Source organism: Mustelus asterias, chromosome 21 (genome assembly GCF_964213995.1).
Source record: "Mustelus asterias chromosome 21, sMusAst1.hap1.1, whole genome shotgun sequence".
NCBI lineage: Eukaryota > Metazoa > Chordata > Chondrichthyes > Carcharhiniformes > Triakidae > Mustelus > Mustelus asterias.
In genome coordinates this window covers 2,089,765-2,116,572 of record NC_135821.1, presented here as the reverse complement: position 1 = coordinate 2,116,572, position 26,808 = coordinate 2,089,765, and the positions used below count along the sequence as shown (strand labels likewise).

General features: G+C 48.3%; 1 protein-coding gene across 5 annotated transcripts in view; it reads left to right on the top strand.

Moving 5' to 3' along the window:
• Positions 1-25,953, top strand: part of LOC144509015 (serine/arginine-rich splicing factor 3-like) — a 28,042-nt gene extending 2,089 nt beyond the window's left edge. For 3 of the 5 annotated variants that reach the window (XM_078237268.1, XM_078237270.1, XM_078237269.1), the window contains exons 2-5: positions 308-533; positions 3,791-3,934; positions 18,048-18,140; positions 22,653-25,953. In XM_078237268.1, coding sequence (XP_078093394.1) covers positions 325-533; positions 3,791-3,934; positions 18,048-18,140; positions 22,653-22,680 — 474 coding nt within the window. In that variant the 5' untranslated portion in view covers positions 308-324 and the 3' untranslated portion in view covers positions 22,681-25,953. Of the gene's footprint in view, positions 1-307; positions 534-3,790; positions 3,935-12,520; positions 12,719-18,047; positions 18,141-22,652 lie in introns of all 5 variants that reach the window. The other 2 variants (XR_013500379.1, XR_013500378.1) reach the window with 2 other exon arrangements.
• Positions 25,954-26,808: the final 855 nt, after the last annotated feature.

Sequence of the window (26,808 nt, the reverse complement as noted above, 5' to 3'; positions counted from 1 at the left end):
GCCTTACTTGTGACACGAATAAAAAACACTTCAAATACGCAGACTCCACACAGTGACCCAAGTCAGGAATCAAACTCTGGCCCCTGGCGCTGAGAGGCAGCAATTCAAACAGTGCCACCCTGCTCCCGGAGGGTGCTTTCGGAGGATGTGTGTTGAATTGTGTCTTTTTCTTTTCCAAAACTAATTTGTTGCAACACGCTAAAATGTATCTACTTGGAACAATGAAAGGCCTTTATAGGCTGCGTAATGTGAGGGATGCGGCCTCCTGATGTTGGATCTCTTTTGTTCTCCCCTCTTCAAATGAAAGATTCCAGCAGCTGAGCAATGATGCGTCGTGATTCATGCCCGCTTGACTGCAAGGTCTACGTGGGTGACCTCGGGACCAACGGGAACAAGACCGAGCTGGAGCGTTCGTTCAGCTACTACGGGCCTCTACGCAACGTCTGGGTTGCACGTAACCCGCCGGGCTTTGCGTTTGTCGAATTCGAGGACCCGCGCGACGCAGCGGATGCCGTACGTGAGCTGGACGGCAGGTACCGAGAGTGCACGGGTGGGGGGGGGGGGGGGGGGGGGTGTGGGTGGAGGCAGGCGACTTTGAGGAGAGTACTGTGTATCCGTGCACTCAAAAGCAGGCGATGGCCTCGTGGTATTATCACCAGGCCAGAAACTCAGCTAATGTTCTGGGGACCCGGGTTCGAATCCCGCGGATTGAGAATCTACAAATGACCACGAAACCATTGTCAGAAAAACCCATCTGACTCCCTAATGTCCTTCAGGGAAGGAATTCCGTGGAATCCCAACACTAACCCGCGCATCTTTGGACTGTGGGAGGAAACCGGAGCACCCGGAGGAAACCCACGCAGACACGGGAAGAACGTGCAAACTCCACACAGACAGTGACCCAAGCCGGGAATCGAACCCGGGTCCCTGGCGCTGTGAGGCAGCAGTGCTAGCCACCGTGCCGCCCTAATTTGGCCGTCCTTACCCGGTCTGGCCTACATGCGGCTCCAAACTCACGGCAATGTGGTTGACTCTTAACTGCCCTCCAGGGGCAATTAGGAATGGGCAATAAAGGCTGACCAGCCAGCGACGCTCATGTCCCACGAATAAATCTCGAATTTCTGACACTGTGCCAGTCCCGATTATGAAGCTTTTAAACACTATCTAGTTACTTCAGTATCTGGAGACTGGAATGTGAAACAGCAGCAGTTTGTGTGAATTATACCAAGAGGAAACTTAATTCCGGAGACCCAAAATCATAGAAGCAAGTGTAGACCATTCAGCCCTTCGAGCCTGTTCCACCATTCGTTTTGATCGTGGCTTATCATCAAATTCAACATTCTGATCCTGCCTTTTCCCCCCATATCCCTTGATCGCTTTTAGTCCCACGAGCTATATTTAATTTCTTCTAGTGTTCACACTTCTTAAATTACCCTTCCTCCTATTCATGGACCTGGGCAAAATGGGGGTAGACATTCTATACCCTCTGGGATATGGTTAAAATCCCCCTGGTGGGGTAAGCTGTGGTCATGTGTTACCCTCATACCTGAGATTTCGATTCTTAATGCTATAAATGTTTAGTTTAGTGACAGGGTAGAGGCAGAGAGATTCTTTCCACTTAGAAAGGAAACCAGAACTAGAGGACACAGCCTCAAAATAAGGGGGAGCCAGTTTAGGACAGAGTTGAGGAGGAACTTCTCTCAGAGGGTAGTGAATCTCTGGAATTCTCTGCCCACTGAAGTGGTGGAGGCTACCTCGTTAAATATGTTTAAGTCACAGGTAGATAGATTTCTGATTAATAAGGGAATTAAGGGTTATGGGGAGCGGGCGGGTAAGTGGAACATAACCACTATCAGATCAGCCATGATCTTATTGAATTGCAGGGCAGGCCCGAGGGGCTCGATGGCCTACTCCTGCTCCTATTTCTTATGTTCTTAAGATTGATGAGGTCTTGAACATTTCTGTCAATTTATTGTTGACCAACCGTCGGTAGAAGTTTAGTGCTTTGGCACGGTGGTTAGTACTGCTGCCTCTCAGCGCCAGGGACCCGGGTTCGATTCCCAGCTTTGGGTCACTGTCTGTGTGGAGTTTGCACATTCTCGCCGTGCCTGCGTGGGTTTCCTCCGGGTGCTCCGGTTTCCTCCCACAGTCCAAAGATGTGCGGGTTATGTTGATTGGCCATGCGAAATTGCACCTTAGTATCAGGGAATTATCAGGATAAATATGTGGAGTTACGGGGATAGGGTTAGGTGGGATTATTGTCGATGCAGGCTCAATGGGCTGAATAGCCTCCTCCTGCACTGAGGGGATTCTAATCTATTCTATGATTTAAATCTCTACGGTGCAGAAGGAGGCCATTTAGCCTATCGAGTCTGCACCAACAACAATCCCACCCAGGCCCTATCCCCTTTATCTCACATATTTACATTACTAATCTGCCTGACATCCATCTAACACCTAAGGGGCAATTTAGAATGGTCTACCAACCTAACCCGCATGTTTTTGGACTGTGGGAGGAAACCAGAGCACCTGGAGGAAACCCACACAGACACAGAGAATGTGCAAACTCGACAGTGACCCAAGCCGGGAATTGAACCCGGGTCCCTGGCGCTGTGAGGCAGCAGTGCCAACCACCATGCCGCCCTATTATATATATTTTTTCTGAGCTCAGAATTTGGCTTTTCTCTATACCCATTCCTCTTGTCCCTTCCAGAGAACTGATTCCTATCAAGCCCTGATTCCAGTAGTGCTGACTGCCCTCCAGCACCTCATCTAAGTGGCTACCTTTATGTATGAACCTGAGCAGAGAGTGTTAGGCTGCTGCGCCCTGGTTCCTGTTCTAAGCTAGCATCCACGTAGATCTACTTTGCAGTGAATGTCACTAGCAGCAATCTAGGAGTCATGCGTTCCCTGTGCAGCCCACAAAAAGGCCAAAACTTTGTCTGATTTCAAGAAGAAATTAGATATAGCTCTCGGGGCTAAAGGGATGTGGCGGGGGGGGGGGGGGGGGGGATCAGGATATTGAATTCGATGATCAAAATGAATGTGGAACAGGCTTGAAGGGCCGAATGGCCTACTGCTTCTATTTTCTATAAAACCAATTGTTATTCAGCTGCTGCTCTGGCTGAGATGGGCAGCACGGTGGCACAGTGGTTAGCACTGCTGCCTCACAGCGCCAGGGGTCCATGTTCAATTCCCAGCTTGGGTCACTTGGAGTCTGCACATTCTCCCCGTGTCTGCGTGAAGTCTGCACATTCTCCCCGTGTCTGCGTGGAGTCTGCACATTCTCCCCGTGTCTGCGTGGGTTTCCTCCGGGTGCTCCGGTTTCCTCCCACTGTCCAAAGATGTGCGGGTTAGGTGGATTGGCCACGCTAAGTTGCCCCTTAGTGTCAGGGGGAGTAACGGGGTAAATATCTGGGGTTGCGGGAATGGGGCTTGGGTGGGATTATGGCAGGCGCAGACTCAATGGGCCGAATGGCCTCCTTCTGCACTGTAGGGACTCTGAACTACCAGAGCACAGACTGAAACTCGAACCAGGGAGCTTCTGCTTTGTGTGGCTTGGTGCCATCAGGGTGTCCCTGCATTCTGAAATGTTTGAACTTTGCTGGTAGTGGAATTTGGAACCATCTCATGGGGTCAAAGTGCAGGTACGCTGCCATAAACCCTTGTGGGTTGGTGAGTGCCCCCTCCCGTCGCGCTGAGGTTCAACAGCGCCGGGAGGAAGCGGGAACGTTTTTTTGTTTCCGTTCCTGTATCCCCAGCGCAGCTGATGCTGATCTCTGGATTGCAGGACATTGTGCGGAGTTCGTGTCCGAGTGGAGCTGTCCTCTGGCGAAAGGAGGAAGCGCTATCGTGGGCCACCGCCACCCTGGACCCGACGGCCACGTTACGATGAATCCCGTCATCGCAGTCCACAACGTAGACGCTACTCCAGGTGAGGGTGGATCCGTCGACACTAACCATTCTCTCTTCCCACACACACATACACACTTTCCTGCCCAGTCTGAGGGGTATGTATGGAAGTTGGAATTGGTAGAGGGATGGACAGGATTCCCATACCCAAGGCCCAGGGGCTGCAGAGTTTTGGTCAGGGTTGGGGGGTGGGTTGGTGATTGTGGGCACTGAAATTATGAAATCACTTGGGATAGAACCATATAACTGAACTATTGAGAACCCTAAGGGACTATTGCGCTATCATATCTGGGAATCTGAATATTTTGATACTGCCATCCTGGTCAGTATACTCACATGCATGTATCGGCAATACACAGGTCTTTGGTTTACGGTCTGCACAAATTTGAGGCCTTCAGTTTTACGTTGGGTAAGAGGGTGCGGTGGCACAGTGGTTAGCACTGCTGCCTCACAGCGCCAGGGACCTGGATTCAATTCCGGACGGGTCACTATCGGTGTGGAGTTTGCACGTTCTCCCTGTGTCTGCGTGGGTTTCCTCCGGGTGCCCCGGTTTCCTCCCACAGTCTGAAAGACGTGCTGGTTAGGTGCCCAATTCTCCCTCAGTGTACCTGAACAGGCGCCGGGGTGTGGCGACTAGAGGATTTTCACAGTAACTTCATTGGAATGTTAATGTAAGCCTATTTGTGACACTAATAAATAAACTTTAAACTTCATTTCAATTTCAGAGACTGAGGATTGATGGAACTTGCATTTTTTGGAAATAATCCTGGAAGCCGCTACAATGCTTTGTCATTGCAGTAGCCCCCTTTTCCCATTGCGTGCATAGATGTACTACTGCATTGCTTTGATGTCCAACAGTCCCTGTCAACAGCTGTTTCGTAGACTCGCTGAATCTACCTCAACTTTGACACATTATACCCGTTGGTGACACTGGGCGACTCCCAGCTTGGGCCACTGTCTGTGTGGAGTTTGCACGTTCTTCCCGTGTCTGCGTGGGTTTCCTCCGGGTGCTCTGGTTTCCTCCCACAGTCCAAAGATGTACGGGTTAGGTGGATTGGCCATGCTAAATTGCCCCTTAGTGTCAGGGGGACTAGCTAGGGTAAATGCATGGGGTTACGGGGATAGGGCCTGGGTGGGATTGTGGTCTGTGCAGACTCGATAAGCTGAATGGCCTCCTTCTGCACTGTAGGGATTCTATGATAAGCTCACCGAGTGTCTGGTTTAATACCACAGGAGGAATCTGGAGTAACCAACATGAAAGTCACAATTATTTTAGTAACATGGAGTAATCTGATTTGAAACCCGCTGGTAAATTTCTTAATCAGGTTGCCTCACGTGCATCGTGAGTTCTAACTCCAGCCTTAGGACCCTGAGAATTGGCTTTGGAACACTTGAAGGGACCCTGGATGTAACTGCGCCGCTCCTTCAAAGTAACTGCTGGAAAGAAGGATATCGGTGCTGTACTATAGGATGACTCGTCCTAAATTGAACAAAATGCATCACGTTTTTTGTTTGTCAGATTTCTAATCCAGCCCCCCTCCCACCTTTGTTTAAAAAAAACAACTTAACTGAGAATGCCTCAACTGTATTCTTAACAAGAGCTTTACAGAGCACATGATGCAATAGAGGAACGCAGCAATAGTGAAGGATTCCAGAAGACCAAACAGCAAATCATTTCTTTGCAAATGGAGGGCTTTGAGCTGGTCTAAAGCACTGTGCCACTGGTCGCTGCACCCTATCATTTTAATAATATCTGTTTAAACGGAGTTAATGGGAGAATAGACGACATTAACTCTCCAAAATGAAAGAATGTGCAAGATTATGGTAGCACAGTGGTTAGCACTGCTGCCTCATACTGCCAGGGACCCGGGTTTGATTCCGGCCTAGGGTGACTGTCTGGAGTCTGCCCGTGTCTGCGTGAGTTTCCTCCGGGTGCTCCAGTTTCCTCCCACACTCCAAAGATGTGCAGGTTAGATGGATTGGTCATGGTAAATTGACCCTTAATGTCCAAAGATGTGTAGGGTAGGAGAATTATTATAGAATCCCTACAGCACAGAAGGAGGCCATTCGGCCCATCGAGTCTGCACCGACCACAATCCCACCCAGGCCCTACCCCCGCAACCCCATACATTCACTTGCTAATCCCCTTGACACTAGGGTCAATTTAGCACGGCCAATCCACCTAACCCGCACACCTTTGGACTGTGGGAGGAAGCGGAGCACTCGGAGGAAACCCACGCAGACACGGGGAGAGCGTGCAAAGTCCACACAAACAGTGACCCAGGGCTGGAATCGAAGCCGGGTCCCTGGTGCTGTGAGGCAGCAGTGCTAGCCACTCTGCTGCACTAAAGTGAGGTAAATATATGGGGTTACAGGAATAAGGCCTGGGTGGGTTTGTTGTCAGTGCAGGTCACGCTATGGGGTTGTGACAGTGGAATGGGATAGCTGGAGTGTTTTTTCAGAGATCTGTGCGGATTCAATGGGCTGAATGGCCTTCCCCTGTGATTACCTGGTTTTTGAGCACTCCCCGTAAGTAACGTTTCCGGATCCGTTTCAAGGCACCAAGTGTTCAGAATCGTAAATCGCAATGAAAGTCAGTTAATTATTTTCCATCAGAACCTTGATGAGATTATTGGCTGGAAGTTGGTAGTGTTTAATAATGTAAGCTGTGTGGTAGTGATGTTCTCGAATGCCAACACTTATTGTTGCTGCACTCTGTGTTATTGACATAATAATGTTTGTACAGGAGGATGAGTCATTGATACCCTTACTTCCAGTCCAGAACAAATGATTCGGTCACCAGCCGATACAATGTCTGGCATATAATCCGCCCCGAGGGATTTCTGCTTTTTCAGGATGATGCAAATTTGGGATGCATTTTCCATCTGAGTGAAATTAACAAGGCTTGTGTCCATGAAATTAGACAGGAAGGATCAGCTGAGGGTTCCCCCCCACTTCCTGATGGCTGCTTGGTTGCCCCCCACTGAAATGTGTGTGCAGACATCGGGTGAGGTCACGATCAGACTAGGCTGTGGGCAGACATCACGGTCAAACGTTCTGAAACAATCTATTCACACGTAAATATGTAGCAGCCAGCCATGGAGCTGTGCTCGAGGAAAGTCAGGATGCCTTTTAGGGAGAAAATGGATCCCAAAAAAAGATTAAATTAGGGCTTGTGAGAATTGGTTTGTCTCTTTCTCTCTCTCTCTTTCTTCTTTCTCTCTCTCTTTCTCTCTCTCTCTCTTTCTTTCCCTCTCTTTCTTTCCCTCTCTTTTTCTCTCTCTCTCTCTCTCTCTTTCTTTCTCCCTCTCTCTCTTTCTCTCTCTCTTTCTCTATCTCTATCTCTATCTCTTTCTCTTTCTCTATCTCTTTCTCTATCTCTTTCTCTATCTCTTTCTCTATCTCTTTCTCTCTCTTTGTCTCTCTCTCTCTTTCTCTTTCTTTCTCTCTCTTTCTCTCTCTCTCTCTTTCTCTCCCTCTCTCTCCCTCTCTCTTTCTCCCTTTCTTTCTCTCTCTCACCCCCCCCCCCCCCAAACCTTTATTCTGCAGAGGGATACAAGGAGTTGATTTCTTGAGAGTAAACTTGCTTTGTATGCCCCAGGTGAATGAGAGAAACACAGCTTTCATTTCAGATAAAGGCAAAATCCTGCGGATGCTGGAATCTTAAACAAAAACAGAAAATGCTGGAAAATCTCAGCGGGTCTGACAGCATCTGTGGAGAGAGAATAGAGCCAACGTTTCGCGTCAGGATGACCTTTCGTCAGCTGCTCTGGTTATCCAGATTCGGAACGCTGGCTCTTTTCTTTTGATTTGATTTATTGTCACGTGTATTGGTATACAGTGAAAAGTATTGTTCCTTGCGCGCTACACAGACAAAGCATACCATTCATAGAGAAGGAAAGGAGAGGGTGCAGAATGTAGTGTTACAGTCATAGCTGGGGTGTAGAGAAAGATCAACTTAATGCAAGATAGGTCCATTCAACAGTCTGACGGCAGCAGGGAAGAAGCTGTTCTTGAGTCGGTTGGTACGTGATCTCAGACTTGTGTATCTTTTTCCCGACGGAAGAAGGTGGAAGAGAGAATGTGCGTGGGGTCCTTAATTATGCTGGCTGCTTTGCCGAGGCAGATGCTCCACAGATGCTGTCAGACCTGCTGAGATTTTCCAGCATTTCTGTTTATGTTCCACTTGAGACAGTTCCATCTTCACTTGAAGTCTGGCTTTTAATCTTATTTCAATTTCTGTTCAAGGTGGCTTTTCTTTTAAGCTTGTTTGTGTTATCCAGGTTTCTGACACTGTGCACAGGCGGCCAGAGCGAGGCTGTGGAATTGTGGTTCTACCCTCCTCTATTTTGGACAGAATTCCTGTGGGAAATAACTTCTTGGCTCCCTTAATTACCGTGGGTGTACTCAAGACTGGAAAAGCTTTTTAAAGTTTATTTATTAGTGTCACGAGTAGGCTTACATTAATCCATTCGGCCCATCGAGTCTGCACCGACCACAATCCCACCCAGACCCCATCGCCATAACCCCACTTATTTACCCTACTAACCCCCCTGACGCTAAGGGGCAATTTAGCATGGCCAATCCACCTAACCCACACATCTTTGGAATGTGGAAGGAAACCAGAGTTTAAGTTTATTTATCATAGAACATAGAACATTACAGCGCAGAACAGGCCCTTCGGCCCACGATGTTGCACCGACCAGTTAAAAAAAAACTGTGACCCTCCAACCTAAACCAATTTCTTTTCGTCCATGAACCTATCTACGGATCTCTTAAACGCCCCCAAACTAGGCGCATTTACTACTGATGCTGGCAGGGCATTCCAATCCCTCACCACCCTCTGGGTAAAGAACCTACCCCTGACATCGGTTCTATAACTACCCCCCCTCAATTTAAAGCCATGCCCCCTCGTGCTGGATTTCTCCATCAGAGGAAAAAGGCTATCACTATCCACCCTATCTAAACCTCTAATCATCTTATATGTTTCAATAAGATCCCCTCTTAGCCGCCGCCTTTCCAGCGAAAACAATCCCAAATCCCTCAGCCTCTCCTCATAGGATCTCCCCTCCATACCAGGCAACATCCTGGTAAACCTCCTCTGCACCCTCTCCAAAGCCTCCACATCCTTCCTGTAATGTGGGGACCAGAACTGCACACAGTACTCCAAGTGCGGCCGCACCAGAGTTGTGTACAGTTGCAACATAACGCTACGACTCCTAAATTCAATCCCCCTACCAATAAACGCCAAGACACCATATGCCTTCTTAACAACCTTATCTACTTGATTCCCAACTTTCAGGGATCTATGCACACATACACCTAGATCCCTCTGCTCCTCCACACTATTCAAAGTCCTCCCGTTAGCCCTATACTCAACACATCTGTTATTCCTACCAAAGTGAATTACCTCACACTTCTCCGCATTAAACTCCATCCGCCACCTCTCGGCCCAACTTTGCAACCTGTCTAAGTCTTCCTGCAAACTACGACACCCTTCCTCACTGTCTACCACACCACCGACTTTGGTGTCATCAGCAAATTTGCTAATCCACCCAACTATACCCTCATCCAGATCATTAATAAATATTACAAACAGCAGTGGCCCCAAAACAGATCCCTGAGGTACACCACTTGTAACCGCACTCCATGATGAATATTTACTATCAACCACCACCCTCTGTTTCCTATCCGCTAGCCAATTCCTGATCCAATTTCCTAGATCACCCCCAATCCCATACATCTGCATTTTCTGCAGAAGCCTACCATGGTGAACCTTATCAAACGCCTTACTAAAATCCATATATACCACGTCCACTGCCTTGCCCCCATCCACCTCCTTGGTCACTTTCTCAAAAAACTCAATAAGGTTAGTAAGGCACGACCTACCTGCCACAAAACCATGCTGACTATCACCTATCAATTCATTACTCTCCAAATAACTATAAATCCTATCCCTTATAATTTTTTCCAACATCTTGCCGACAACAGAAGTGAGACTCACCGGTCTATAATTCCCGGGGAAGTCTCTGTTCCCCTTCTTAAACAATGGGACAACATTCGCTAACCTCCAATCTTCTGGTACTATACCAGAGGCCAACGACGACCTGAAGTAGTGTCACAAGTAGGCTTACATTAATACTGCAATGAAGTTACTGTGAAAATCCCCTAGTCGCCACACCCCGGCGCCTGTTCGGGTACACTGGGGAAGAATTTAGCACGGTCAATGCACCTAACCAGCACGTCTCTTGGACTGTGGGAGGAAACCGGAGCGCCTGGAGGAAACCCACGCAGACATGCTCCAGGGTCCCGGGTTCGATTCCCGGCTCGGGTCACTGTCTGTGTGGAGTTTGCACATTCTCCTCGTGTCTGCGTGGGTTTCCTCCGGGTGCTCCAGTTTCCTCCCACAGTCCAAAGATGTGCGGGTTAGGTTGATTGGCCAGGTTAAAAATTGCCCCTTAGAGTCCTGGGATGTGTAGGTTAGAGGGATTAGCGGGTAAAATATGTGGGGGTAGGGCCTGGGTGGGATTGTGGTCGGTGCAGACTCGATGGGCCGAATGGCCTCCTGCACTGTAGGGTTTCTATGATTCTATGTGGAGAACATGCAGACTCCACAGGTGGTGACTCAAGCTGGGAATCGAACCCGGGTCCTTGGTGCTGTGAGGCAGCAGTGCTAACCACTGTGCTGCCCCTGGAGTGTCTGCCCCTGGAGTGTCTGCCATGGGGATCTAGTCCCCTACTCTGGAAGAGTGCACTTCCGATTCACCCTGTCCTTATTCTACCCGTGGGGTTTTTAGTAATGAGAAAAACAATGTGAAATGTTTTTTATTAAAGAGGACTCCTGATCCTAACCAAACTGCGGCTTTCAAATACTTTCAGGAGGCTAGAATCATTCACCTGAACGTTGATCATCCCATTCCTTTGCCCAAACCTACAAAAAGACACCGCTGTACATATTACCGGTTACCTGTCAAATTCTGCCAGTTTCCCCTCTCACCTTTCTCAATTGTCTCCTGTTGCAACAGGACAGCAAGTGAAGAGAGAGTCAAGGAGCTATGCTCTTCAATGTGTTATTAAGATAACAATTGTCTTTTCTTTTAAGATATCTGGTGGTTTGACCTTTTAAGGATATGGCTGTAGCCTTTTAGTCATGCGGTCTACTGTTAAAACGTTCTATATTAAAGGCTGAATTGTTGCATACATGTGAAGCTGATGCATTCCCTGTGCAACAGTTCAGCTGAATTAACATTTCTGTGTCTCCGTCGGGTAAAAGGGTTCTGAACAGCCTCTACGTTATCTGATTCAGAAAGCACTGTGCAAATTTATCTATCGTTGTGTGATTTGTTACACTGTTTTTCATGTACAAATATTTCAGGGCCTTTGTGTGAACAAATCCTTTGTCTTGAAAGAATCCAAACTTCCACAATGTTGCTAATTATTTTTTTATCGGAGGCCACAGTTCCACACGCTGTACTTCTCAATGGCCATTCTAAGAATGCTGACTGGGCCAGTGCTCCCTTTGCTTAATGCTCGCTTGCATATTTGGCCATGATGTGCACCACGGTTGCGACTGATCATGCCACAATCGGCAAAGGTTGCTGGATAACGATTAACGGCAGAAAACGTGGCTGATTCATATTCGCCCCTTTATTTGTTTATTTATCTATTAGTGTCACAAGTAGGCTTACATTAACAAAGTTACTGTGAAATCCCTTAGTCGCCACACTCCGGTGCCTGTTCGGGTACACTGAGGGAGAATCTAGCATGGCCGGTGCACCTAACCAGCACGCCTTTCGGGCTGTGGGAGGAAACCCGCGCAGACATGGGGAGAATGTGCAGGCAGTGACCTAAGCTGGGAATCGAACCCTGCTCCCTGGCACTGAGAGACAGCAGTGCTAACCACCGTGTGACCCCTTCACCTAGAGGTACGAAGGCCAGCGGAGGACTTTTATTCCCCCGAGCTCAATTAACTCACCACAGATCGAGGATCAAACTTGGGGCATTCCGTCTCACTCGGGTTTTAATATGGAACGCGTTCCAAAGATTTTTTTTTTGTTTTGTATTTCTCCTTGGGTTAAGAGCAGGCCTCGCGGTTTCCAGTCAGATCAACGGTGGCCTTTGAGAAGCAGAAATGAATTGGCCCTGACAATTTACAGTCCTTGTGTATCGGTTTAGTATCAGTACTTGAGTCGGACCAGCCTGCGGCAGACTTTCTTGTTGTTGCTTTTGAACTTGCTTTGCGAGCAATCTGTAAATAAATGTTCAAACGATAGGCTTGCCGTTACATCCATGCCATGGTCTTTGTACTCTGGCTCTGTGGCTGCCTTGAGTAATGCGGAGGAACGCAGTTTCTTGAAATTGTGGGAAATTAATAAGGATTTCAGGGGTTGAAGTTTGTAGCGATGACAGAGGCTGATGTTTCGACTCAACACTGATCAAACCGATGCATTAGGATTTCTTTGGTATTGGATGATATTAAATCGGAGTTGGGTGATATCTAATACTGATGCGTATATTTAAAAGTTAAATGAAATGAAGTTCTGTCGTGCTTGGTTAGATAGTAACTGGTATTTCTATGCATTTTTTTTTCTTTTGATGAAATGTGCAGTTGAAATCCACGCACTCACCCCCTACCCCCCTCTCAGAGAGCGTCCACTACTCCGAGTCTGCATTAGCCAATCAACTGGTTGTGTCTACATCAGGGGGAATCAGCGCGCCCCAATCTAAACAACGGCTCACACCGCAAACATCCAGCATTCACGTGTGTCTGTGAGTGTGTGCGACCGAACCACCAACCGCTCGACCGGCAAGTTTGGGTCCTTTTTCCTGCGTACCCCAGCACGCTGTTTTATATATTTTTTAAAAATCAACCATCCCTCCTCTACTGTTTCTGCCGGCGGCCCGTAACGACCAAAACAGCCAACGGGGGAAAGCACAAAAAAAACATAACCATCTGAAATCCTCTCGCTCCGTCAGTGGGTTGTCTGTCAGCCTTTACAAACCCAAGATCTGCATCGGCAGTGATCTGGTACCGACGCACTCTACAAGGGGGCTGCTTCGATTGGTCTGCATGCCAATACACAGCAGATAAATTAATACCATTTTTACTTTTTAATTCTACAACGTGCATGAATCCAGTTTGTCAGGGTCCCTTTTTTTTCCCCCCCCCCTCCTTCCTCCCCGCACCATCGCAAAATGCCACGCTCTGCGGACATCCGTAGATTCGTTTTAATTGTTGACTGTTCTAGTAAGTTTTTTTTTAAATCTGCTTTTCACGCTTTCGTTAGACAATTCGAACTGTGTTCCTCCCGTCGCCACTTTTCTGTTCTTAGCTAATTTTTTTTTCCTCTCTCAATCTCCCCCTTCCCCATCGTTCATGCCTCCATCCAAGTGTTGGTCGCTGTGGACTCAAACCCGCAATTTCTGGAATGTGAAGTAATTCGTTTTGCGCTGAACTTTGATGGTTCCCTTTTTTTTTCCTTTTAGTTGTAGGACAGAAACTCGGTTTCTGTGTATCGTAGAATCCCTGCAGTGCAGAAGGAGGCCATTCGGCCCATTGAGTCTGCATCGACCAGAATCGTACCCATGGCCTAACCCCATAAACCCACTTATTTACCCTACTAACCCCCTCCCCCAACACTAAGGGGCAATTTAGCATGGCCAATCAACCTAACCCGCACATCTTTGGAGCGTGGAAGGAAACCAGGGTTTAAGTTTATTTATTAGTGTCACAAGTCGGCTTACATTAACACTGCGATGAAGTTACTGTGAAAATCCCCTAGTCGCCACACTCCGGCGCCTGTTCGGGTACACTGAGGGAGAATTTTTAGCATGGCCAATGCACCCTAACCAGCACGTCTTTCGGACTGTGGGAGGAAACCGGAGCACCCGGAGGAAACCCACGCGGACACGGGGAGAACGTGCAGACTCCACACAGACAGTGATCCAAGCCGGGAATCGAGCCCGGGTCCCTGGCGCTGTGAGGCAGCAGTGCTAACCACTGTGTCACCATCTGTAGATGTGCAGCCAAAGATCATCTTGGATGCTGATGGATGTTCCCATTTTCTTTTCTTTTTTATGTGGCTTTCGGCTTGCCCGGGTAGTTTGGTTTGTGTTCTGACACCAGTTTAGATGTGCCTAAACCAGTCTGGAGAGTAACCTTACAAGGCGACTTGTTATCTGGCGTCAGCAGGCCTAATATAGATCTAACTCTGAACCTACCACCGAACCAGCTGTGAAATGGTCTTCAGCTGGGATTCTGTTTTCCTTCCTACACCATGGGTATCGTGGTGGTGAGCACTGCTGCCTCACAGGGCCAGACCCGGGTTAGGGGGATTAATATCTGTGTGGAGTCTGCACGTTCTCCCCGTGTCTGTGCAGGTTTCCTCCGGATGCTCCGGTTTCCTCCCACAGTCCAAAAGATGTGCGGGTTAGGTGGATTGGCCATGTTGAATTGCCCTTTTAGTGTCCCAAGATGTATAGGTTAGGGGGATTAGTGTCTGTGGAGTTTGCACATGGAAATCTCCACGGATTGTGTGGATTTCCTCCCACAGTCCAAAGATGTGTAGGTTAGGTTGGATTGGCCATGCTAAATTGCCCCTTAGTGTGCCAAGGTATAAGGTTAACGAGATTAATGGGGTAAATGGGGATAAGACTCAGGTAAGAGTTGGTGCACACTCGATGGACTGAATGGCCTGCTTCTGCGTTGAAGGGATTCTGTGAAAATGAAATGGGTAAGAAATAATGGCAGGCGATTGGATTATCCTAGTTTAAACCCCTGTTACTTGTCATCCTTTGCTTTCCTGTCCCTTTTGGAGAAGGTACGTGGCCTTCATACATCAGCTACCTGAAGTGACACAAAGTGAGGAGCCGTGTATTTGAGGGACTGCACATGTATCTCATTTTTAGTTGTGTTTTTACAGCATTCTGGAGGATCCCTTGGGAATTGTAACTGGGCTAGGTTTGATTTACTCTTCTGCGTAAGCAGAGAGAGTGTAAATGCCACTGAGGTCGGAGTTTGATCCCATAGTCCGAGCATGTATAAAACATTGACTCCCATTGGATTTGCCTGTATTTCCCGCTACCTTTCTGATCTGCGTGATTACATAGAAGCTAGAAGCAGGAGGAGGCCCTTCGAGCCTGCTCCGAGCCTGCTCCGCCATTCATTTTGATCATGGCTGATCATCAAATTCAATATCCTGATTCCCCCCCCCCCATATCCCTTGATACCATTAACCCCAAGAGCTATATCTAATTTCTTCTTGAAATCACACAAAGTTTTGGCTTCAACTACTTTCTGTGGTAGTGAATTCCACACATTCACCACTCTCTGGGTGAAGAAATTTCTCCTCACCTCAGTCCTGAAAGGTTTATCCCTTATCCTCAAACTATGACCCCTAGTTCTGGACTCCCCCCACCATCGGGAACATTCTTTCTGAATCTACCCTGTCTAACCCTGTTAGAATTTTATAGGTTTCTATGCGATCCCCTCTCACTCTTCTTAAACCCAGTGAATATAATCCTAACCATAATGTGGAGATGTGGGCATTGGACTGGGGTAGGCACAGTAAGAAGTCTCACAGCACCAGGTTAAAGTCCAACAGGTTTATTTGGTAGCACGAGCTTTCGGAGCACTACTCCTGATGAACTTTAACCTGGTGTTGTGAGACTTCTTACCATAATCCTAACCAACTTAGTCTCTCCTCATATGACAGAGCTGCCATCCCAGGATAATCAGCCTGGTAAACCTTCACTGCACTCCCTCTAGAGTAAGCTTCCCAGCTCCCACGAAACCATCCCAGTACGCTGTTAAATCCTGTTGCTGAACTGGGGTTTCGATGCACTTCTGACAGGCAAGCAGCGGCTAAATTTCAATGGCTCCTTTATTAACGGGGCACTGTTTTAAAACAACACAGCCTTGCTTCACAGTTCAGACCTTGCAGGTTGCGATTGGCTTTATTTTTTAAAAAGTGAGTCCTTCGGCTAGGAGGGCAGTGTGGTTCCAGTTCATGGATTTACCTGTGAATTCTACCAGTGCTGTTATCACTGAACTCTCAGGCACGCTGGCGGCAGAGATGTCACTGGGCTGTCTGAATCCAAACAAGTTGATTTGTTTAAAGTTGCTTAATATTTTGTCGTGGTGAAAATGACCTAAAATCCCCGTTAATTGATTGGGCGCGAATCTGTGTTTGAAGATCCCCAACTCTGCAAAGACCACCTAAACCTGGTCTTGGAGATGATCCTTGTGAGAAGGCGACCAAAGCTAATGTGTTGAGTGTGTGTGTGGTTACAAACAATGACCCAGATGCCCGTAGTCATGGTGGGCTATCACTTTCATTAGAAACAGCCAGCTCACCACTTGGATCTCAATAGCTTTTTACTAATGAGGGGCAGAGGACAGAGTACCGAACCTTTCCCCAGTTTAAGATCAAAGATTTAGCATTTCAGAAGCTAAGTTAGGCAAAACTGTAATGATAGCATTAATAATGGTTAAATCCAGTATAGGGCAGGAAGTTGAAATGTGAATAATGATAATTCAAATAGCTCTTTTATCCTAACTTTCATCATAAGTTCCCAGGTAGGTGCTGCTCAACTTAAGCCGTTGCGAGAGAAAGGAAAGGTTACCGGAGTTCTCCCACTGAGCCCCTGGTACTGAGGAGTTGGGGTGGGATTTTCCGGTCGCATTCACCCCTAGACCGGAAAATCCCGCCCGAGGTCGTGTCCCGCCTGCTACACTTCCCGTGGCGGGCAGGATGGGAGAATTGCGCCCTTAGAGTAAGTAGTGGTGTTGAGGGTATAGCAAGGAGGACAGTGTCGGATGGTATCGATTACAGTTGGGGGAGGAAAGTTCAGAGGGAAATGATCATTGGGTTAGCAACAAGGAGGAGAGCAGTTTGCTGGCCCTTATAAGGACATAAGCACCAGGAGCAGGAGTAGGCCATCTGGCCCCTCGAGCCTGCTCCGCCATTCAATCAGATCATGGCTGATCTTTTTGTGGACTCAGCTCCACTTACCCGCCCGCTCACCAGAACCCTTAATTCCTTTACTGTTCAAAAATGTATCTATCCTTGCCTCAAAAACATTCAATGAAGTAGCCTCAACTGCTTCACTGGGCAGGGAATTCCACAGATTCACAACCCTTTGTGTGAAGAAGTTCCTCTTCAACTCAGTCCTAAATCTGCTCCCCTTCATTTTGAGGCCATGTTCTAGTTCTAGTTTCACCCGCCCTGCTTCTATCTTATCTATTCCCTTCATCATCTTATATGTTTATATAAGATCGCCCCTCATTCTTCTGATAAGGAAATGTGCCTGGCCATGTCGATTGTTAGCGAGGGGCAGTTCGCGGTTCCTAGGACAGCAGAAATGCGTTGGTCTGGGGATAAAATGACTTTGGAATAACATATTGGCTCCTCAAGTGGTTACTGGCCTGGTCAGAGGCTCCTAATGACTACACCCGGCACTGGGCTTTGTTGCAAGGTTACAGGGGAGGGCACTTGGGATCGATTTGCCTCATCCAAGAGAACAGTTGCCCCAGAATTTTTTTTTAATGCAAGTAGAATCTTGTGCCAATGAAACACCACTAAATGGTCATAGTGCTCTTTCCTGGAATAAGAACCTAATATTTCTTTGATTCAGTTTTCAAAAGGGTTGTTGAACCATGGTTGGCCAAACGGATGATTTTGCTTGGAGCTGAAATGCTATCACCAGTGAATCCCCCCCAGTTCATTGTACTTTTAAAAGGTGCATCCCTATCTATGGATGAATCCAACCAAACATTCGGTTTTTTAAAAAGTTGTTCTTTGCATGTATTTGCAGGCTTATTCCGAGGGTGCACTGACAACATTTAGTGGTATTAACATGGACTGCTGCCTAACTCTGGTGTGGGTTGTATCTTGAGCACTCGTGATATTTTTTCAGTCTTGAGGGGTTTTCCTCCACCTTTTTATAAGCTCCCTCCACGTTATCGTTTCTCCCCCCCCACCTCCTCCCCCCAAACACCCCACCCCACCCAAACACCCCACCTCCCCCCAAACACCCCACCCCACCCCACCCAAGTAATGGGGTTTCTGGCACTTGGCAACGAGTGGAGTGGCCTGATACTTTTGTTTAATCTTGTCCTGTACGCTCCCCGGCAGGTCTCGATCCAGGGAGAATCGGCGTCGCGAGCGATCAATTTCTCGGGACAGAGACAGACGCGAGCCATCGAGATCCTTCTCCAGGTCACACAGGTTAGTCGCTTTTTGCGAAACGTCTCGATGCGGGTTCCTGCCCCGGGATGATCAGCGGAGAAATACTCTGGCGCAGTATTGAACCGTCCTTTGCTTGCTCTGTATTGGGAAAGGGATCGGCGCAGTCAACGCTGCCAGATATGTAGGGACCAGCAACACGGAACCCTGCAACCTGCTCCCCCCTTGTTGCTATTTTGTTTCTCATGCAATGATCACTTATCCCCCTGAACTTCTCACCTAAACTGTGATTAATAAAGTCCTACAATTGACCTCTGCGGTCTTTTTTGGGATCGAGGGAGAATAAAGTACATCAGTCGAAGCTTTTCCTTTGTCACTATCCAGTGCTGGGACAGGCTCACACGTTGGAGTATCAGCTGTTATCGCGGAATTCCTACAGTACAGAAGGGACCATTCGGCCCATTCAGCCTGCACCAAGCCCGTAACCCCACGCATTTACCCTAGCTAGTCTCCCTGACACTGAGGGGCAATTTAGCATGGCCAATCAACATCTTTGGCGTGTGGGAGGAAACCGGAGCACCCGGAGGAAACCCACGCAGACGTGGGGGAGAACGTGCAGACTCCGCTCAGTGACCCAAGCCGGGGATCGAACCCGGGTCCCTGACGCTGTGAGGCAGCAGTGCTAACCGCTGTGCCACACCGCTGCCAGGTCCTTCAGAAAGGGAGAGGCAAAGACGGACAAAAAGCAGTTGCGTCTCTTGTCGGCACAAGGTGGGCATGCAAGATGGCCGCCAATGTCTTTTTGTGCATGCGTAGAAGCCACTGATGTCATTTGCAAGAGATAACAATGCTGGTTAGATCTTATTTGGATCCTGGATCGTTTAAAGTTTATTTATTAGTCACAAGTAAGGCTTACATTAACACTGCAATGAAGTTACTGTGAAAATCCCCTAGTCGCCACACTCCGGCACCTATTCAAGTCAATGCACCCTAACCAGCACGTCTTTCGGACTGTGGGAGGAAACCGGAGCACCCGGAGGAAACCCACGCAGACACGGGGAGAATGTGCAAACTCTACACAGACAGTGACTCAAGGCCGGGAATCGAACCCGGGACCCTGGCAATGTGAAGCAGCAGAGCTAACCACTGTGCCACCCCTCACCAGGTTTCTGAGCCCCCCCGTCCCCTCTGAAATTTATTCCGACATCTTGGGGTAAAATATTCTAAAATGCTGTTTTCGTTGTGCTTTTGACAATTAAAAGGAAACTATTACCTCTCCTCCCACTTTCATTGTCTCCATTGCCATAGTTAGGTCATTTGTTCTCGGGCCTCAGCTCGGTTCCTGTGAGCTTGACAACTATTTGAGTGTTCCGGGATGACCTTTACTATCGTCTCCTGCTCCAGTTCAAAGCTGCACATCAGCTTATACCAAACGGGGCAAGTGCTGTTATCGTGCATGTAACACCCTGCTCAATCTATCTCAGAATATCAGTGTGAGTGTTTCCTAGTACATTTGTCAACTGGTATGAGCTTGGTAGTGTGTCAGTCTTAATAAGATTTTGCAGCCCATGTGAAGTGTAATCCCGTTGATGTCCTGACACTTCCATTGTATTTCTGAAAACTCACGGAGAATGGCGAGACTGCCATTGGGTGGCACAGTGGTTAGCACTGCTGCCTCACAGCGTCAGGGACCCGGGTTCGATTCCCAGCTTGGATCACTGTCTGTGTGGAGTTTGCTCCTTTAATGTCCCAAGATATGTAGGTTAGGGGATATAGGGGGGATAGGGAGAGAGGGTTGGTGTAGGCCTGATGGGCCGAATGGCCTCCTACTGTATTGTAGGATTTTTGTGGGACACCGTGGCATGTTGGCACAGTGGTTCGCACTGCTGCCTCACAGCTCCAGGTACCCAGGTTCAATTCCTGGCTTGGGTCACCGTCTGTGTGGAGTTTGCACCTTCTCCCCGTGTCTGCGTGGGTTTTCTCCGTGTGCTCCAGTTTCCTCTCACAGTCCGAAAGCCGTGCTGGTTAGGGTGCATTGGCCGTGCTAAATTCTCCCTCAGTGTACCCGAACAGGCGCCAGACTGTGGCGACTAGGGGATTGTCACAGTAACTTCATTGCGGTGCTAATGTAAGCCTACTTGTAACAGTAATAAATAAACTTTAACAAACAGCGGCAGGGATTCTGAGGCTGTCTGCGCAGGGTTTGATCCAGTGGCAGACTGAAGTCTGGCTGAGCTTGTCCCTGACCACTTGTTTGCTGTAATTGTTGAGCAATTTGCTGCTGATGAGTAGTTTGCTGCGGGGCTGTCACAACAAGGAGCAGAGTACATGCCGATGAACAAATGGTAACGAGGGGCCTGTAATTAAAAACAATTGAGGCAAATTAAGAGTTTGGTTCTGCTGCACAGCGTGAAAATTATAGAGTTATGTTGACAAAGAACAAGTTCTGCCAACTGCTTCCACGTGGCAGCAACCTTGGGTACCTTCCAACTCTCGGGGTGGAATGGAGCAGAGTCAGGAGGGTGCCTCTCTCTCTGTTTTTAAGCATGGATTAGTGGCCCAATTGCCTGAAAATTGGTTTGACTCGTTCACTCATGAGATCTTGAGAACCTGTCAGTGTCATTCTGTTGATTAGGACCCCATAATGCACGGCGGCACAGTGGTTAGCCACTGCAGCCTCAAAGCGCCAGGGACCCGGGTTCGATTCCCGGCTTGGGGTCACCGTCTGTGTGGAGTCTGCACGTTCTCCTCGTGTCTCCGTGGGTTTCCTCCGGGTGCTCCGGTTTCCTCCCACAGTCTGAAAGACTGTGCTGGTTAGGATGCATTGGCCGTGCTAAATTCTCCCGCAGTGTACCCAAACAGGAGCCGGAGTGTGACAGACAAAATGGCACCAATAATAACCAAAACAGAACCTGCACAAAAAACATGTGGGGCAGCATGGTGACAGTGGTAAGCACTGCTGCTTCACAGCGTCAGGGAGCCGGGTTCGATTTCCGGCTTGGGTCACTGTCTGTGTGGAGTTTGCACCTTCTCCCCGTGGCTGCGTGGGTTTCCTCCGGGTGCTCCGGTTTCCTCCCACAGTCTGAAAGACATGCTGGTTAGGTGAATTGGCCGTGCTAAATTCTCCCTCAGTGTACCCGAATAGGCGCCAGAGTGTGGCGAATAGGGGATTTTCACAGTAACTTCATTGCAATGTTAATGTAAGCCTTACTTGTGACTTAATAAACTTTAATACTTCTTTGGGCCATTTGTACAACTGTGGCTGTCTTTGCTTTGCTATTGGCAGTCTTGCCTTCAGTTGTCTAGTCTCCCAAGCTCTGAGATCCCTCCATAAACCCCTCTGCTACTGCCTGCTTTAAAACCCACCTGTCAAATTTTATCTTGACATAGGCGACATGGTGGCACAGTGGTTAGCACCGCTGCCTCACAGCGCCAAGGACCCAGGTTCGATTCACGCCATGGGTCGAGGTTCATGCCTGAGTTCTGCATCTCCTCAAGAGACAACGCCTTCCTCTGCGAAGTCTGCATATTCTCCCCGTGTCTGCGTGGGTTTCTTCCGGGCGCTCCGGTTTCCTCCCACAATCCAAAGATGTGCGGGTTAGGTTGATTGGCCATGCTAAATTGCCCTTGATGTACCATGATATGTAGATTGGGGGGATAAGTCATGGAAAATGTGTGGGGGTTATAGGGAATGGGCCTGGGTAAGATACTCTTGGAGGGGCAGTGTAGACTCAATGGGGTGAATGGCCTCCTTCTGTACTATAGGGATTCTATGTCTGTGAAGTTGGAAGTTTTACTGTGTTGAAAGCATTCTATAAATGCGAGTAACTCGCAGCATGGCCTTGAAAACTAACCTCCAGAATGCTTTCCTGGCCAGGGGTGCTGAGCCATCAATGACTAACCACCCACTGTCATACTAAACTGTCCGAGACACTCGGCCCGTGGCAATCCCATCAGTGTACCCGTCAATAATTGTAAGCCAAGAGACCACTTGCAATGTGCGCCGTCTTCCAATATATCATACGTATTCAGCAACAAAGTAACTGGGGGTCCCCTAGTACCACCAGAAGATCATCAAATTCCTACAATTCAAGGGGAGACTATTTGTTCCACTGAGCCTGGACCGACAACAATCCCACCCAGGCCCTAACCTGTAACCCCGTGTATTTACCCTGCTAATCCCTCTGACACTAAGAGGCAATTTAGCATGGCCAATCCCCCTAACTTGCATGTCTTTGGACACAAGGGGCAATTTAGCATGGCCAACCCACACATCTTGAACTGTGGAGGAAATCCAGGCACCCGGAGGAAGCCCACGCAGACACCGGGAAAACATGCAGGCTCCATGCTGACAATTACCCAAGGCTGGAAACAAACCCGGGTTCCTGGCGTTGTGAGGCAGCAGTGCTAACCACTGTGCCACCCATAACACTTGAAACTGCTGTAATGCTTTCGTAGTTTGAGAAAACCCGGGTAATATCTGAAAGGAAACTCCATTTTGTCTATGTTTTTGTGACTGATGTCTTTTTTTTCCCCCCCTCCTCCCTTTTGCAGTCGCTCCCGGTCTATAGAGAGGAAGTAGTGTCTGCGATGGGGACAGTTCTCCTCTCCACACCTCCTTGGCAATGAAGAATGTCTGCGACTGTCCTCCTGAAATGGTGAAGATTGAAAAGCAGCGAGGGAGGGAGGGCTGTAACCTGTTTAATTCCGGTTTGGAAAGATGAGCTGCTGTTTGCAGCTCCACTATTTTTTTGAAACCATTTTTTTTTAAAAAGCAAAAGACAAAAAAAAAAATAACTTGTGACACAAAAGCTATGAAACATGCTCCTGCTTCCCCCAGAAAGGAGACCGGTGTTTGAACAAAACCCCCTTAATTGGTTAGGCAGTTGTCCGGTAACTTGTTTCTTGTACATACACCGTGATCTCACTTACCTTTCGCAGACTTCCCCGACAGTGCACTGTAATCTGCAAAATAGACGCAGCGACGAGAAGCTACTGTAACGGGGGGTAGAATGCTTTCAGCAGGGGCATCCTCCAAACGTACTAAATTCATACTTTTGAACTACCCTGTTTCTTGGCGTGTAACTCTTGAGGGTCTTGAGTTTTGAAGAGGGGAAGGCAGCTTTCAATTGCGAGGAAGTAAGAGAATATGCCATGGTCGGATCTCTCAGTGTTGAGCTGAGTGAGGCGAATGATTTGGGCATTGAGGCAGCCGGTGGGATAGCGATTGAGGGAAGGGTGTTCATTATCTAATAGTCCATCTCGGAGCGAAGGTTTAGGATGATTTTCGGTACTGGTGAGGAGAGATCTTTACCGACTGCTCAGCGATTGTTACTATACTCAGAGGCATAAACCTAATGGGACCACGTATATTGCTGTTCTTGTGTATGGGACCAGGAGTGTGTAGCATGCTAAATTGCACCTTAGTGTCCAAAGATGTGCAGGTTAGGGGGATTGGCCATGCTAAATTGCCCTTAGTGTCCAAAGATGTGTAGGTTAGGTGGATTAGCCATGCTAAATTGCCCCTTTGTGTCCAAAGGCGTGCAAGTTAGGGGGATTGGCCATGCTAAATTGCGCCTTAGTGTCCAAAGATGTGCAGGTTAGGGGGATTGGCCAGGCTAAATTGCCTCTTAGTGTCAGGGGGATTAGCAGGGTAAATACATGGGGTTACAGGTAGGGCCTGGGTGGGATTGTTGCCATGCTGGTCTCTGGCAAAAAGTCCACGTTTGGCGGGTTTTTGCGAGCAAGGGAGGTTTCCCCTTTTCCGTTAGGCACCAGCGGTAGCTTGGGAACCCGGATAAATGTTGGCGATTCCAAATCCTTGAGGCAAAAACCGCCACGTCCTGTAAAGTAACCGACCACCGTGACGTTAGCGACAGCCAGCCTGCCCACCGAGGCCCTCCTTCCCCAACGCGGCAAAGTCCACCCCCTTCAGCTCCTCTACCTCCTGAAACCTTTCCCCTGGTCTTGTCTGCAAAGGAGTTGATGACTGGGGTCTGGGAACAGATTGGGCTCTGACCACTTGCAGTTTGAAAGCAGCCCTCTTGGGTTCAGCTGATTCCGTTTGACCGCCGCAGCCTAAACAACTCGCCAATGTTCACTTTTCTAGTGTTTTTTTTTCCCAATCTGTAGGAGCTCTGTTCAAAACCTTTCAACTTCCCTTCCAACTGGCGCTGATACTGTGGTGTAAAGGTCACCGCTGGCCAGCTGCGCCACTGCCCCCACTCCCCGGTAGGATTTTATTCCAACAACAGTTGCTGACAGCGATCGTTTGGCTGCAAGTGCTCCGTCTACATGTTGCACCTCGTTGCTGGCCACTTGATGTTTTCTTTCTGCTTGGGTTGGTGCTCGGACTGAAGGGATGATGAGAACTGACACAGACAGAAAATAACCCAGTGGTGCAGAAATCCCAGCATAGCCGTGGATTTTGCTTTGATCGGGTTAGCGCACGGTATTGCTTTGGCGTGACATCCCGCGGTCCCATCTCCCCTGAGCGATTTTAAAGGATTGGGCTCCTTGGATGTCGGCAGTAGGTGGACGTTAGATCAGTGAGTCCAGTGATCTGCTAAACGAGAGCAGTTGATGAAGGAAAGGTTGGTGCAGGAATTAGTCAGCCAGGAATTAGACACAGCCTGAATAGCAACCTGGACTCCCGAGCAAATTTCCATCGCAGCAGGACCGAGCCGCTCCAGCAGCTACGTTGAAGAGTTTTATTTGTGCAAACCCCCTCTCTTTGCCCACCCCCTCGCCTCTGAAGTCGCCACAAACGTGAATCTTGATGTCCAATCCGTTTTTGAAATGCGTTTCGCTGTGTTGGGAGTGAGATGCATCGCCTACTACGGTTCTAAAGGCGTACGTGACGCCTGTCACTTCTTTGTGAAACTGGAACATATTCTGACATTCCCCAGCCTGTAATCTGTGTAGCTTTACTGTTATCGGAAAGCCCACCCCACCCCCCCCCCCCACCAACCATCCCCTCCCCCAACCACCCCCCCCCCTCCCCCAAACCATCCCTGACTCAGCCTGTTTGAATGCTGTCCTTAAGTTGGCAACGCCTCGATAATGGAGTGTAATTGAGTTGTCTCTAAACCATTGTTTTATGGCAGCAGTGTTTTATCATTGGAGCTGGGCTGGCACGTTTAGAAGGGAGGAATTTCTGCAGCGAGGCGCTGTGCAAAGGAACGTGCTTTCAACTGCAGGCCAATTTTGGATTAAAAGCGTATAATTAAAACGAGAGCAGTTATCTCCACAGCGTCGCTCCCTTCTTGTTTCCAAGTTTGCTTATGAAGCACCATGTTCACTTAATCGCAGTGATGGATTTTTTAAAGCCCAAAAAAAAAAGAAATTGCCTGCATTGGTACTCGGGCGTTTAGGCTGAATTATGGTGCACCGGCTGCGGCAGCCCTCGTTAAGGAGAAGTACCTGGAACTTGTTTTTTAAAAAATGTATTTACAAGACCTCCTACACTTGAGGCAACTTAACCTCACCCTGTGCAAAGCTTTCCAGGAGTCCGCATGTCCAGGTGCACCTTGTACAAGTGTTTCTTTCCTTGCTGTTGTGCAGGCTGTTCATTTTGTAAATGGATTCAGTGCCAGGTTAAGTGGCTGCCTAAGTATTAGAATGCATTGTTGATGGGTCCCTGACATGTCACCTGTGCTGAGGAGATGGCTCTTGATTGTACAATTGAGATTATTTTGTGATGTCGGCATAGCCCTCCTGATGTCACTGAAAATCTACAACCAAACTGTTAACTTTTTTTAAAAAGGATTATTGATTATGAGCTGGTTTGAAGTTTTGATATCAGTTTTTGTTTTGGTTCTGTGTTTCTGCATAAAAGTTATTAAAATCCCAGCTGTCTTTTAGTGCATTGTTTGTTTGTGGTTGTTTATGCGTGAGCCAGTTGATTTCTTCACAAGCTACACCGAGATCCAAGAGAGGGAGACAGGCGTCATCTAGTGCTCCACATGTCCTCCAAGTAAGATGTCTCACAACACCAGGTTAAAGTCCAACAGGTTTAATTGGAATCACGAGCTTTCGGAGCGCTGCTCCTTCACCAGGTGAGTGGAGGTCGGTTCACAAACGCGGCAAATGTCGACAAAGACACAGTTGCAAGGTAATTGCAGATTGTGAATGTGAAGAATTGTTGGAATGCAAGTCTTTACAGGTTCGCATTCACAATCTGTAATTACCTTGCAATTGTGTCTTTGCCTATATATGCCATGTTTGTGAACCTACCTCCGCTCACGTGATAGAGGCAGTGCTCTGAAACCTTGTGATTCCAAATAAACCTGTTGGACTTTAATCTGGTGTTGTGAGACTTCTTACTGTGCCCACCCCAGTCCAACGCCGGCATGTTCTCTCAGCATCCAAATTCCTGCTGTGAATACTGTCTGGATATCGCCAATCTGGAATACCTTCCCTAACGGCATTATGGGACAACCCACAGCACGTGGACTGCAGCGGTTCAAGAAGGCAGCTCACCACCTCAAGGGGCAACTATGGCTGGGCAACAAATGCTGGCCCAATCAGCAACCCCCATGCCCCATAATCTTTAAAGAAAAGTCACCTTTCACCCAGTGTTGGATTATTAAAGAATGTCTAGATTACAGTCGTTAGCACTGCTGCCACACAGCACCAGAGACCTGCGTTCACTTCCCAGCTTGGGTCACTGGACAAGAGTCTGCCCATGTCTGTGTGGGTTTCTTCCGGG